Source organism: Babylonia areolata, chromosome 16 (genome assembly GCF_041734735.1).
Source record: "Babylonia areolata isolate BAREFJ2019XMU chromosome 16, ASM4173473v1, whole genome shotgun sequence".
NCBI classification, from domain to species: Eukaryota; Metazoa; Mollusca; class Gastropoda; order Neogastropoda; family Buccinidae; genus Babylonia; species Babylonia areolata.
This window is the reverse complement of record NC_134891.1, coordinates 27,452,885-27,466,818: the sequence shown is the minus strand read 5'-3', so window position 1 is coordinate 27,466,818 and position 13,934 is coordinate 27,452,885. Positions and strand designations below refer to the sequence as shown.

The 13,934-nt window shown below is 43.9% G+C and overlaps 1 protein-coding gene and 1 pseudogene across 2 annotated transcripts; both read right to left on the bottom strand.

The window, feature by feature from the left end:
* Positions 1 to 150: 150 nt before the first annotated feature.
* On the bottom strand, positions 151 to 7,487 carry LOC143291281 (ankyrin repeat domain-containing protein 16-like). 2 transcript variants are annotated; one of them, XM_076601123.1, is made up of 2 exons: positions 7,236 to 7,487; positions 151 to 4,825 (listed from the first exon to the last, which is right to left on the bottom strand). In XM_076601123.1, the coding sequence occupies exon 2, from the start codon at positions 4,807 to 4,809 to the stop codon at positions 3,772 to 3,774; it is 1,038 nt and encodes a 345-aa protein (XP_076457238.1). In that variant the 5' UTR covers positions 4,810 to 4,825; positions 7,236 to 7,487; the 3' UTR covers positions 151 to 3,771. The 2 variants fall into 2 exon arrangements, with proteins under 2 accessions (XP_076457238.1, XP_076457237.1); XM_076601122.1 differs by having other exon boundaries at positions 7,288 to 7,487.
* Positions 7,488 to 11,477: 3,990 nt separating this feature from the next.
* Positions 11,478 to 13,934, bottom strand: part of LOC143291030 (bombesin receptor subtype-3-like) — a 9,407-nt pseudogene continuing 6,950 nt past the window's right edge.

Sequence of the window (13,934 nt, the reverse complement as noted above, 5' to 3'; positions counted from 1 at the left end):
GATAAAAGTTTTATCAGTTGCAATATATTTGAATCAACAAGTGGTTGTTTCAAGAGACTTTCTGTTATGAAAGTTTTTCACACACACACACATACACACACACACACACATACACACACACACACACACACACACACACACTGTGACACACAAACACTTATCACAAGCACAAAGGTCTTCTATTCTCCATGCTCTCACAAGTGTATGCAAACAAGAAGCCGTAAATTTAGCATAACCTAAAATAAACGTAATGAATCAAACTGGGCCTTGGAAAAAGTGATGGAATGCTAGTAAAACAGCAATATACTCAATTAAATAAAAACATGAAAAATTAAAAATGGGGAGGAGTGGGGGTAGGGTGGAGGGGTATTTCCATCATTCAGTGGTGCAATTAAGCTGCACACTCTCAGGCTCACTCTCTCTGAAGTTGATCCTAAATATTCTAACAAACACAGCTACCTCTGCAAAGTGGTTTGTGTTGTGGACTGAAAGGTGGGAGAATGTGAGTCTGAATCAAAACACAAAAAAAGCAATATATTACTGTGTTTGGTTTCTACCCAGAACTGAGAATGCAATAAGTTGAAATGTTGGGCTGTCATGAGGCCACACACCAGCAGAGATCCTGCATTGCTGCTGAGTAACTTTGGTGGTGTTCAGTAGTGCCTGTTTTGATTCAACAAATCCAATCCAGGATACCCAGCCAACAAAGCGCCCTACTGATGACAATGACTGCTTTGTCACAGAGCCAGAGTGAGCATCACATCTGGAATGAATACCACCACCACATCGCTTATGAATCTGCTGACACTAAAGACTTCGACAGGAATGGAAGTGGAGATGAGCATTGAAACTTGCTCCCATGCGAACGAGGCATGAAACTCACTGAGAGGCCACAGAATTAGTGACTTTTTTCTGACAATATATTACTACTCAGATGTTGAACAATTATGAGGATGACGACGATGCTGCTAAGATCAGTGTTTCCCATAACGCACTATAATTATAGCCCATCCTTTCTGAAAAGAAACCCTTAGGCCCAGTTTTCATAACTGTACGTCCTTAAGACACACAGTTTTCCCAACAAGTTTTAATCTCTTAGTTGATCTTCGAGGCCACCAACTCCGTTGTGACATTACCACTGCAGAGCAGATGATACCAAGTGTGTGGAGTTGCGTCCCTTGTTTCATGCATATGCATTGGATTACTTTCGATCTTCCTGTTTATTCAAAGTGGCAAAACCAGCATCAAAATGTCTTTGTTAAAGTTGCTTACACTAAACACCCCAAAACCCCAACATCTTCAGCTCCAGATGTTCTTGAAGATTCGAGAATTTTTTTAAAATCCTGTAAGGACCCCCCAAAATTTACACAGAGGGTCCTTGGGAGCCTTATATTTTATCTCCATGGAAAACACTGATGATATAAAGCCCATCAAAGTTTGGGACTATATGACAAGGCTTTATGCCTCTTTCAAGCTATTAAAAGTATTATCATCATCCAAGCATAAACTAGGCCTGAAAGATACAGACATCTGCAGCGCTGGACAGGAAATTCGAGCAACGCCCCCAAAGACACCAAGTCTGTGAAATGGATGACCCTTGCTCCCATGGCCCCAGTGCCAGCCTTTCTAATGAGCCCACAGTATACTGGGTAAGGGCCTGCCAAGGGCCAAACTTCCCCCCTCCTCTCCCCACACACACACCTCAGTCCTCCGATGGAGAGGGAACCCTCATCCTCCCAGGCACTCCACTACACAAATCGCTTTGCCACAGCTGCTGGTGCTTCATTTCTTATGTGTTTTTGACTCACTTGTGTAAACAAAGTGAGTCTATGTTTTAACCTGGTGCTGAGTTGTCTGTGTGTGTGTGTGTGTGTGTGTGTGTGTGTGTGTGTGTGTCCATGGTAAACTTTAACATTGACATTTTCTCTGCAAATACTTTGTCAGTTGACACCAAATTTGGCATAAAAATAGGAAAAATTCAGTTCTTTCCAGTCATTTTCTTAAAAACAATATTGCACCTCTGGGATGGGCACAAAAAAATAAAAAAAAGAAGCCTAATTATATGCAAACTGCATTTACTGTTATATTTATATTTTTTGTATTCTCTAAACTTGGCACTTTGACCTCTTATTCTGACACAACAACAAGAGGAGTCATTATTATCATTTTTTGTTCAAACAGGAACTTCTTTTGCTAAGCATGGAATTTTTTTATATTTTGCAAACGTTTTGGTGCAGATAGTAAAAAAGGGAAATTACTCTGTAATTGATGCTAGGGGACTTAATTTATCACAAGTGAGTCTTGAAGGCCTTGCCTCTCTTGTTTTATGTTCTTATTAGAAATATTAACATAATTAGAAGAGTGGATTTTTTCCCCCCGTCTGGCTAGAAATTACGTTTACAAAGAAGCACACATTAACACACATAAAAAAATCCCTAACATAAACCATATATACCACAACAAAGGGATCTAGAGCTGTAAAGCAAAAGAAACCATCTCAATAATGACTATATTACTGCAATGGTTTCAATGCACTCAAACCAAGGCAAAAACAATCCATCATTGAAGAATGGCAATAAACAGAACATAACATCACCTTTAGAATAATCATTATGGTGAAATTCTGGTTGTGTATAAATCTTAATCACCTCCGTTTGCTTTTATTTACACATACATATTTTAACAAACAAAACTGCTTACATGGACTAGTATCATCATGAGCCAGAAAGTGAGAAACTCCACATTTATACACTGTGACTTTGGCAATTTTAATTTCAGCGTACTATGCAGGATCTATCATCAGTCCACGTGAATTATCAGTTAAATGATGATTAGGTGCCACCCCTCTCCTCCCCTCTCTAAGCATGCCTGGGAACTGGTATACAATACATACTGGAAATCTTTAGAGCTGTGTCAGCACTTGGGATCTGTGCCAGTGTGTGCACTGTAAGGAAGGAATGACAATGACACTTCGCACACTGTAACCGTATACCACACAGTTTACATTGTAAACTAATGTATACTGAAGTCCTTCATAATCAAACATGAGCCCCTCACAATTTGGCATGAAATCCTGAACTATAGTATTAGGTATAAGAGAATTAAAATGACATGCATGGAAATGCACAAGTTCCCCCCAAGTCTGGACTAAGCACAAACACTCACACACATACATGCACACATGTATACACACATGAGCACACTCACACACAGATGCACACTCATGAACACAATGTGTACATTATGTACACAATCACATTTTTTACCATTAAATAATACAAACATGCGTGCACACATCCACATGTGAATAGCCTGTGTCACGTGGTATCACACCCATTGTGACATTGTCCACAGGGCTGACATGTGTTGACCATGTGAACATACATACTGTGCAAAGGTTGGTATCCATGGGTGTGTACAACACCCACCCCATGTTTGAATAAATCATAAAGTTGTCTTTTTGCCACAGTGAGCATCTCTATCATGCATATCATACTCAGAGAGTTTTCAAAACAAAGAAGAAGAAATGAAGAAGTCTGCAATGAACTTGAACTGAATTGGACCTTTTGATTTCCGTGTCATGTGTTGGGATGGGTTTTCAGGAAATGTGAAGCAGATGTTGGTGAATGCGATTTAGGACCCCCCACCACCTTCCCCCACATCAGCATGATGGGATAAAAGGTGTCAAGGTGAAGTTGGCACACTTTAATTCAACACTGTTTTTTTTCCCTTCAACTTCAAACCTGCGATAGTTCATCAACTAATTCAACTTCAAGCTTGTGACAGTTCTTCAGCTAACAAAATGTAGCGGCAAACACTCTGAGGCAAACATCTGAGCTGGCTGACCTTGACCTCAATGTCAGTGTGCAGCGCGTACCGCAGCACGCATCGACACAGGCTCTGCAGGGACGGGGGCTCAGTGAGGCACTGGGCCAGGTAGTCGTGCAGGAGCTGGTAAGGCTGGCAGTAGGGGAGGGTCCACTTCAGATGGTGCCAGCGAGCGCCGCAGTTCACCAGCAACTGCACCAGCCGCCGGTTGGAGAAGTGGATGGCCAGCAGCAGCGGGGTGTAGGCCACCTGGTCCCCGAGGCAGCTGAAGACGCCCGGTGCCAGGTCCACGGGCCGCGACTCCAGCTCCAGGTGACAGTTGTGGCGCAGCAGCCACATCACTGCCTCCAGGTTCTCCGTGGCAATGGCCAGGTGCAGCGGAGTGCTGCCGCAGCGGTCCTGCACGTCGATGTCCGCCCCTTTACCGCACAGCAGGTCCAGGCAGGCCACCATGTCCTCGGAGTCCAGGGAGCCAATGCTGGGCAACAGGCTGTGGTGCATGGCTGTCAGCCCCCGCACACTGCGCGTCTCCGGGCCACAGCCGTGGGCCAGCAGCATGGCCAGACACTGCACGCGGCCGCGGCAAGCCGCCTCCATGACTGGCGTCTTCTGCGCTGTGCTCAGCGTCTCGCACAGCAGTCCCGGGACGCTCAGCAGGTAGCGCATCACGTCCATGTTGTTGATCTTCACCGCTTCGTGCAGCACGGAGGCGCCTTTGAACTCGGTGTTGATGTCTACACCCGTCTCCACCAGGCAGCGCAGCACCTCCACCTGTCCAGCCTGAGTAGCGCGCTTCAAGGCCAGGCCCACTGTGGGGGAGTTCAGGAAACAGCCGCCTTCCGTGGCGATGGCTTCCTGGATCAGCTTTCTCAGCGTGTCCACGTCGCCAAACCTGGCAGCCATGGAGATAAAGTTCACCAGAGGGTCACGGTTGGAAAGTGGCCTCGTCTGGTCAAAGAAGAAGCTCTGTCCCTGCTCCATTGTGCAGGGGACAGGGCTGAAACAAACAAAGCACACAATACAATAATGAGTACACAATCTAACAGGTTTCAAATCAGATATTATATAAAAACCTCTTGCTTGCAGTGCAACTGGCAACAGAGACTTTTTAAAGTTAAGGAGCAGGGCTATTCAATGTCATGAAGTGAATTTAAGTATTACTGAATTGTCAAAAATCATTAAAGTAAACAAGATATTTGCACACTGCATTTTGCTGAGAGAGAAGAAATGAAAAAGAAAGAAAAAAAAACATAATTCAATCTGTAAGCCTGCATATGTCTACTACCATTAGTAGATCTGTCTGTTTCTAATAGTTACATAGATAGAATTTACTGATTATATAATCTACATGAGAATTAATATATCCATTGTATAAACTTCACATTAACAGCTTCCAGACAGCATTGTCAAAATTATACAAACTAACAAAGACTGTTAAGGAGCAGGGCTATTCAATGTCATGAAGTGAATTTAAGTATTACTGAATTGTCAAAAATCATTAAAGTAAACAAGATATTTGCACACTGCATTTTGCTGAGAGAGAAGAAATGAAAAAGAAAGAAAAAAACAACATAATTCAATCTGTAAGCCTGCATATGTCTACTACCATTAGTAGATCTGTCTGTTTCTAATAGTTACATAGATAGAATTTACTGATTATATAATCTACATGAGAATTAATATATCCATTGTATAAACTTCACATTAACAGCTTCCAGACAGCATTGTCAAAATTATACAAACTAACAAAGACTGTTAAGGAGCAGGGCTATTCAATGTCATGAAGTGAATTTAAGTATTACTGAATTGTCAAAAATCATTAAAGTAAACAAGATATTTGCACACTGCATTTTGCTGAGAGAGAAGAAATGAAAAAGAAAGAAAAAAACAACATAATTCAATCTGTAAGCCTGCATATGTCTACTACCATTAGTAGATCTGTCTGTTTCTAATAGTTACACAGATAGAATTTACTGATTATATAATCTACATGAGAATTAATATATCCATTGTATAAACTTCACATTAACAGCTTCCAGACAGCATTGTCAAAATTATACAAACTAACAAAGACTGTGAAATTTATACATATGTTACAGTGTTAATTGTTTTTCATTAAAAAAAAAACGGAAGTTTACACAAATAATAGGCAACATATCCAGAAAGAAAGCGAAAGGAAAATACAGGAAATCAGGCAAAAACAAAAAAGAATAAAATATAACCGCATGATAATAATAAAACAATTATCATACAGTGTATGCTTTCGTAGTAAAGGAGAAGGGATGCAACAGCCAAGTAGCTAGAGTACTGGACAATGTCCAATGATCTGAGAGATCCATACTTCAGAACCAGGCATTACACGAGGTAGGCTAAGGAAGAAAATATTTCAAGTCTCCCAGACCCCTTTCCTAGCTTTAGCATATGAATACCCACACAGGTAATCAAACACACATGTCCAGTGGGTACACCAAAATCCATCAAGTAAGCATTTGATGAGTTATGGAAACACAAACACACCAAATATACATCCACCTCTGAACTAATGAATATGGAGAATGACTTTCTGTAATGGATGGGTAAAATAGTCCTTCTTCTTCCTTGGCATGGACTGGGTTCCAGACAAATGTATGTTGTCCAGCTGGGAAATCTGTTGACCTTATTCAAGTTACTGGGTTTGATGAGTGGGTGGCCTGTTGCTCAGAAATAACTTCCAGACCTGTCTAAAACTAGAACTACGCAGAAGGTTAAAACTGTACTGTACACAAGTGGCACAGCTAGTTAGTGATTCTTAGCTGGACCAGTACACTGCCCCAGTCAGGCCTGGAAGAGCTCCAATGAAGGAGTATCCATGCAGCTGGGTGACAGGTTGTTCTACTGCCGCAGGGTTTTGGCGATGAAGCTACTGCAGAGGGCTGGGTTGGTGGTGAGTTAATGGAACAGTCTTTGGACTCCTCTTGTTCTGCTGTCCCCTTTTGCGTTAATTAGTAACTTACCTATGGTGACAATCCTGCTGTTGATGTTGTAAAGCTTTGGCGGTTGTGTTGTCTTCTTTCGGTCATTGTGCACAACCATGACAAAAATGTAAACGTACATTACATGTTCATATGTAAAAGCTCACTGCTGAAAATGGGTGAATATGGGAGCAGTTGAAAAATGAATGCCGAAGAATAATGATGCTCCAAATGGTCAAAATAGATAAATGAATAAATAAATAAGGTCCAAATGGATATGGAGCAATGATGGGAAACTGAAAATACTCTCCCCTCTCCATTTTTGCTACACGTTCCAAACGAAAACGGAAAAGAACAAAAACATCAAGCACATAATTTCAATAGTATTATCTTTCCCTTCTACACTCTACCCTCACACCTCCCCCTCAACGTACACATCATCTGTAAAATAGTTACCGAGTCAAGGTCTGTGATCACCGCTGGAAAAAGATGAAAAATCCTGTCATACCTCTCCCACTGCCAGTCACTGCTTGTGAAGCGAAGTCACTACAGCTCGGGTTTGTGCCTCCATTAGTTGATATTTCCACTAACGCTTGGAAAGGCATACGACTGATTCATTCCTAAGTCTTGTCTCATCTCAAAACATGCAAAGAAACACCAAGTGCGGACGGTCTGTCATGTTCTGAGGAGCGACAAGCAGACACAATGTTTTTCTCGGTTGGCCGACATCAGAGTGTTCTCCCCTTCGAAAACGTCCCTGTGTGTTGGTTGGCCATAGTCCACTGTATGCGGATTCGACAAATGCGCTCATGATACGAGTGCGGCGGGGACACACACACACACACACACACACACACACACACACACACACACACACACACACACACATAATCCCAAACATTTTCTAAATTTGACACCAGCAGCACATTCTAGACAAACTAGTTACAAGTCTAATGTATAGAATTCGTTTCGTACAAAATTTTCTAAAAATATAAAATGTATATGCGGTAAGCAAATAACTGTAAGTCATCTACTCATTCATTGTCCGAGCATAAGACATTTAATTCCTAAAGATGTAGTTGATGACTTTTCTTCCAATATTTCATTAGCCACTGACTGGCATCAGAAACACAATCCATGCCAAATGAAACTTCAAGAGGCCACACTTGTTTACTTGTTTAAAACAAGTTGTTTGTGGCAACTGAACTATCGAGGCACATCCTTTCCATCAATTACTGGGAACATACTGGCTAGACGGCCCTCCTAAAACACCTGATCAGCAGCATCTCTGAAGAAAACCTACCAGAAGCATAGTGTGGTTTCAGACCTGGTCACAGTACTGTCGGTATGGTCTTTATTGTGAGACACATCCAGAAAGAAAATGTATCGAAAAGAAAATGGACGTGATATGCTGTCTTTATCGACCTGACAAAGGCCTTTGACACAGTTACTCAAGAGGCTTCAACGATTATACTGCTAAACTCGGTTGCCCAGGGAAGTTTATCAGGATCATCCATCTCGTCCGTGATGGTATGACTGGAACAGTGCTGGCCAGTGGAGACCCCTCTGCAGTTTCCGACATCCCCAATGGAGTGAAGCAAGGTTGCGCTCTCGCGCTCGTACTGGCCAGCTTCTTCTTCAGCTATCTCTTGAGCCACTCCATCAATGAGCCCAACTGTGATATTTAACCGAAATATCATCTGGATATATAGATATCTCTTCAATTTTGGAAGACTGAATGCCAGTACAAAGACAACCGGACGGCTGACCATTGAAGTGCTCTTTGCAGCCTGCGCCCTCGTGGAGTCTGACTTCCAGTTCATGGTGACAAGGTTTGCAGAAGAAGCCTAGTCCTTTGGTTTCACAATCACTCTCAGCAATAATGATCCTTCAACAGCCAGCCCCAGTCTCTACAGCACCGCTTCCAGGTGCACACATCGACAATACATAGCTGAACGCAGTAGACTCGAAATGTCTCGGCAGAATAATCTCATCTAATGGCTCCATAGATAAAGAGATTTCGCCAAGAATCAGCAAGGCCAGTCAAGCATTAGGACGACTCTGAGCAAACGTGCTGAACCACCACAACACTGGTCTACCAGCCAAACTGAAAGTGTACAAAATCTGTTGTATTCTCCAGTCTGTTGGACGGCTGTGAAAAGTGGATCTTGTATAGGAAACACGTCCGACAGCTTGAGAAGGTACATGCACTCGCTGCGGTCTGTCATGGGCATCAGCTGGCAGAACAAGGTGACCAACCTGGAAGTGTTGGAGAGATCCAGGTTCACAGGCATGGAAGCGCTGATCATGAAGGCGCAGTATCGATGGACTGTGATGCAGATGGATGAATCTTGCATGCCACGCCAATGTCTGTACTGTGTTCTCTCAAAGGACTAGAGACCCCAAGGACACCCACAGAAGGGCTTCAAGGGCTAACGACTTCATCGCACCAGTATCAGTATCAGTAGCTCAAAGAGGCGTCACTGCGTTCGGTCAAATCCACGCTACACCACATCTGCCAAGCAGATGCCTGACCAGCAGCGTAACCCAACGCGCTTAGTCAGGCCTTGAGAAAAAAAAAGCATTCAATATGCGGTGAACGGGAGGCGGGGGATGGGGGGTGGGGGGATGGGGATGGAATGTGGCCAAGGGATTGAGTAACAGGATGTAGGTAGAAGCAGGTACAAAATATAATGTGGGCACCCGCACTCTCTCCTTGTACCACAGGCAGGATCACTTGGAATGATTTTTATTAAAGATATTTTTTTAAACAACAGTTATCAGGACATCAGGAATACATATAACATATAAACATCCAGGTCAAACACAATATCAAACCATGTATTGGACACCATTGCGGTAAAAGGCTGATACAACAAACGTCAAAACATCGTCGGGGCTAATCAATTAATCAAGTCATAGCTAAAACTCTATACGTTCATATTTTCATTCAATGTCTAACAGTATAAACTGGATGAAGTACAGGAGTATGACATGCAACATAATTATAGCTCAACCACTGTTAGTTATCAGTAAACAATCGTCATGAGCAATACATGACTTCGCCTAAGTTGTATTTGTCAAATCTCACAGGACTAACGCAAAGGCACGAAAAAGATTGATACATTGCATGAATAGACATACGGTACTGTGATTTTCAGAAGAAATAGATACCATGCAATATCTTCCTTACTTTCTGCTGCCTGTCTAATGACTGAGGCAAAGCTTTTTTCTTTCTGTTTTGTTGTTGTTGTTGTCTAAATGGTTGATACATTCTGACATTACACAGCCCACGTAGATATATACTTATATGCTGGAAAAGGACTGCGTTTATTTCACACGCAAACACCACGGCCATTGAGTATGTTTCTTTCTCAGCAGCTATAAGCTCTGGAACTCTCTGTCATAGTCTCTCCGACACAGTCAGTCCCTAGAGTCTTTCAGGTCAGGCTTGAAAGCATATCCGTCCTCTTTCTTATTCTTTTGAGTGGAGTTGAAAGGATGAAGCAGTGGCCGTACTTCATTTGCCGGGAAATAAACTGATAAATGTCAACTGGAATGTGTTTCACAAAGGCAGACAATACATATTATAAGGTGTCAAACATAGATCACTTTGTTCAACACGTTACGTACAAATTAAGCAAACTAGATTAACTTAAACAAAATGAAATAGATTCAAAACTAAAACATAAAATGAAATTTGAAAACAAAAACAAAAACAAAACAAAAAAAACAACAACCAAACAACAACCAAAACTGCAAATGATATGTAAATCTATAATAATTTATGTTAACCCCCCACCCCCCACCCCCCCCACAAAAAAAACAACAACAAAAAAAAAACCAACCCCACCTCCCATCCCGGCCCTCAATTATGTACACAACTCTCTCTCTCTCTCTCTCTCTCTCTGTGCCTGTCTGTCTGTTTGTCAGAGTGAGAGAGAGAGAGAGAGAGAGAGAGAGAGTACATGCGCGCTTGATTTAATGGGGTGGGGGAAAAAATCAAGCCGTCTTCTACCGTAAAAGAGCTTTTGAAAAAAACTCCATCCGCTACCTCAAACATACCATTAAAAAAAAAAATCATCAAACATTAAAAAAAAAAAAAAAAAATCATCAAATATAAATTATTAAAAAAAAAAAATCGACGTCGCTCCAATCAGGCACACACACTACCCCCCCCCCCCCCCTCCCCCACAACACCTCCTCCTCCCACACCAACCCTTCCATGCCCTTCACAATACAATAAACACAACAAAAACTTGGAGACGGCAAAGGCTAAAATACCATCATACCCACTAGCGTCATACCCGTTAGCGACATACCAAATGTCGTCACGCCCGATGGCGTCATACCCGATGCTTCATACGCAATAGCGTCAGACCCCAAAATGTCATACCCAATGACGTAATGACTGATGTCATACCCAATGGCGTCACGAACGATGGCGTTATTCTCTCAAGGGTGAAACGCCCGATGGCGTCATACCCGACTGATGGCCTAATACCCAATAGCGTCATGCCTAATGGCGTCACACCCCAATGGCGTCACACTCGGAGGCATCAGACCCAATAGCGTCAAACCCCATACCATCACGCCCCAACGGCGTCACACGCCACAGCGTCACACGCCACAGCGTTACACACAATAGCGTCATACCCAACGACGTCATCGATACCCAACGGCGACGTCACTCACCACCTATAATGCACCACCGTCACGAGTGTGGTGTCGTCGGGAGGCAGAGCCAGCACCACCACCACAACCCAGGCGACCCCCACCTTGCCCTTGCCCTTGCTCTTGCCCTCGCCCCTGCGGCGAACAGGCGGCGAAGTAGTCACCGCGCCGCCGTCGGCTGTAAAAGACGAGGATCCGCAGCTCCTTGCGGAAGTAGGCCCCGGTGACGCTGTAGAGGAAGAAGTTGACGCAGTAGTTGAGGTAGAAGACGACGCGACTGATGAGCAGCACGCCCTCGTAGTGGGCGAAGCGGTCGTCCGTGAAGAAGTCCCTGGAGGCCCAGCCCTTGAGCAGCAGCTGGTGCAGGTCCTGGTTGGCCAGCAGGAAGCGCTGGCACCACACGATGCAGTAGGGGAGGTTGAGGGCGACGAAGACGAAGGAGACGACGAGGAGGATGACGGTGAACTCCATGCGAATGATGCTCTCCTCCGTCGTCAACACGTGGCATTTTCTGATTTTGGAGAAAAATAAGAAAAGAAAAAAAAAAAAAAAAAAAGAAAAAAAAAGGAAAAAAAAAACCAACGAGGAAGAGACGTTGAATGTGACACGGTGAATGACATGACACGACATGACATGTCATGACACATGACACGACATGGCATAGCATAACATGTCATGACACATGACACAACATGGCATAGCATAGCATAACATATCATAGCATGGCACGGCACGGCATGACATGACATGACATGTCATGACACATGACATGACATGGCATAGCATAACATGGCATGACACATGACATGGCATAGCATAACATGGCATGACACATGACACATGACATGGCATAGCATAACATGGCGTGACACATGACATGACATGGCATAGCATAACATGGCATGACACATGACATGGCATAGCATAACATGGCATGACACCTGACATGGCATAGCATGACACATGACACATGACATGGCATAACATAGCATGGCATGACACATGACATGGCATAACATAACATGGTATGACACATGACATGGCATAGCATAACATGTCATGGCATGGCACGGCATGACATGACATGACATCCTGCGTCAGTGACGATTGTCAGTGATGTCGTTGTCGTCGTGGTGATCATCTTCAACGCTGTGGTCGTCGTCTTCATCGTCAACGTTGTCGGCGTCTTCATCATTGTTGTCGTCATCATCAATCGTCAATGTCGTCGTCGTCGTCGTTGTGATCATCGTTATCGTTGTAATCATCATCGTCGTCGTCATCATCATCTTCGTCGTCGTCGTAGTCGTCGTCGTCGTCGTCACTTTTTCATGATATTTTATATTTTGTTTCTTTTCAAGGCCGTGATTTGTAGGGTGCCAGCTGCTCGTTTGTCGCTTTTTAAAATGTCGAAATAACAAATATGTGGTGCGTATATGCGTGCATGTGTGTGTGTGGAGGGGGGTGGGGTTCGTGCGTGCTTGTGCGTGCGTGCGTGCGTGTCTGTGTGTGTGTGTGTGTGTGTGTGTGTGTGTCTGTGCGAGTGTGTGTTGAAACGTTTGATTGAAGAACTGACGGGTAGTCGGCCCTGAAAAAAATTGTGGCGGGTAACCGAACGTGTTCCGCCTAGGAAGCGAGAGAAGCTAGCTATGCACGCGGGATCAGTTTCTGTGTTTTCCCGTGTCAGTTTCTGTGTTTTTCCGTGTCAGTTTCTCACAAGAGGGAGGCGTCACTGTGCCTTCGCACAAATCCATAATAACAGACGCTACACCGCATTCGGCTTGGCAGATGCTTGACCAGCAGAATAACCCAACGCTTATGAATGCATACCTCTCTCTCTCTCTCTCTCTCTCTCTCTCTCTCTCTTTCTCTCCACACACACACACACACACATTTTTGGCCCACAGGTTACGCGTCCGAATAGGAAGCGAGAGAATCTGAGCGCGCTGGTTCGAATCACGGCTCAGCCGCCGATATTTTCTCCTCCTCCACTAGACCTTGAGTGGTGGTCTGGACGCTAGTCATTCGGTTGAGACGATAAACCGAGGTCCCGTGTGTGCAGCATGCACTTAGCGCACGTAAAAGAACCCCCGGCAACAAAAGGGTCGTTCCTGGCAAAATTCTGTAGAAAAAAAACTCTGATAGGAAAAACAAATAAAACTGCACGCAGGGGGAAAAAAAGGGGGGGGTGGGTTGAGGGGGTGGGTGGGGGGCTGGGGGTGGGGGGTGGGGGGGGGGGGGGCGCTGTAGTGTAGCGACACATTCTCCCTTGGGAGAGAGCAGCCCAAATTTCACACAGAGAAATCTGTTGTGATAAAAAGAAATACAAATACAGAAAAAAAAACACCTTCATTTTAAAAAAATATTTAAAAAAAACAAACACACCACCACCACCCACCACCTGTTATAATTATAGACCTACTTGTGGCGGCGGTAGCGGTGGAGCAGCCTGCGGATGATGAGGGCGTTGAGGAGGGAGATGAG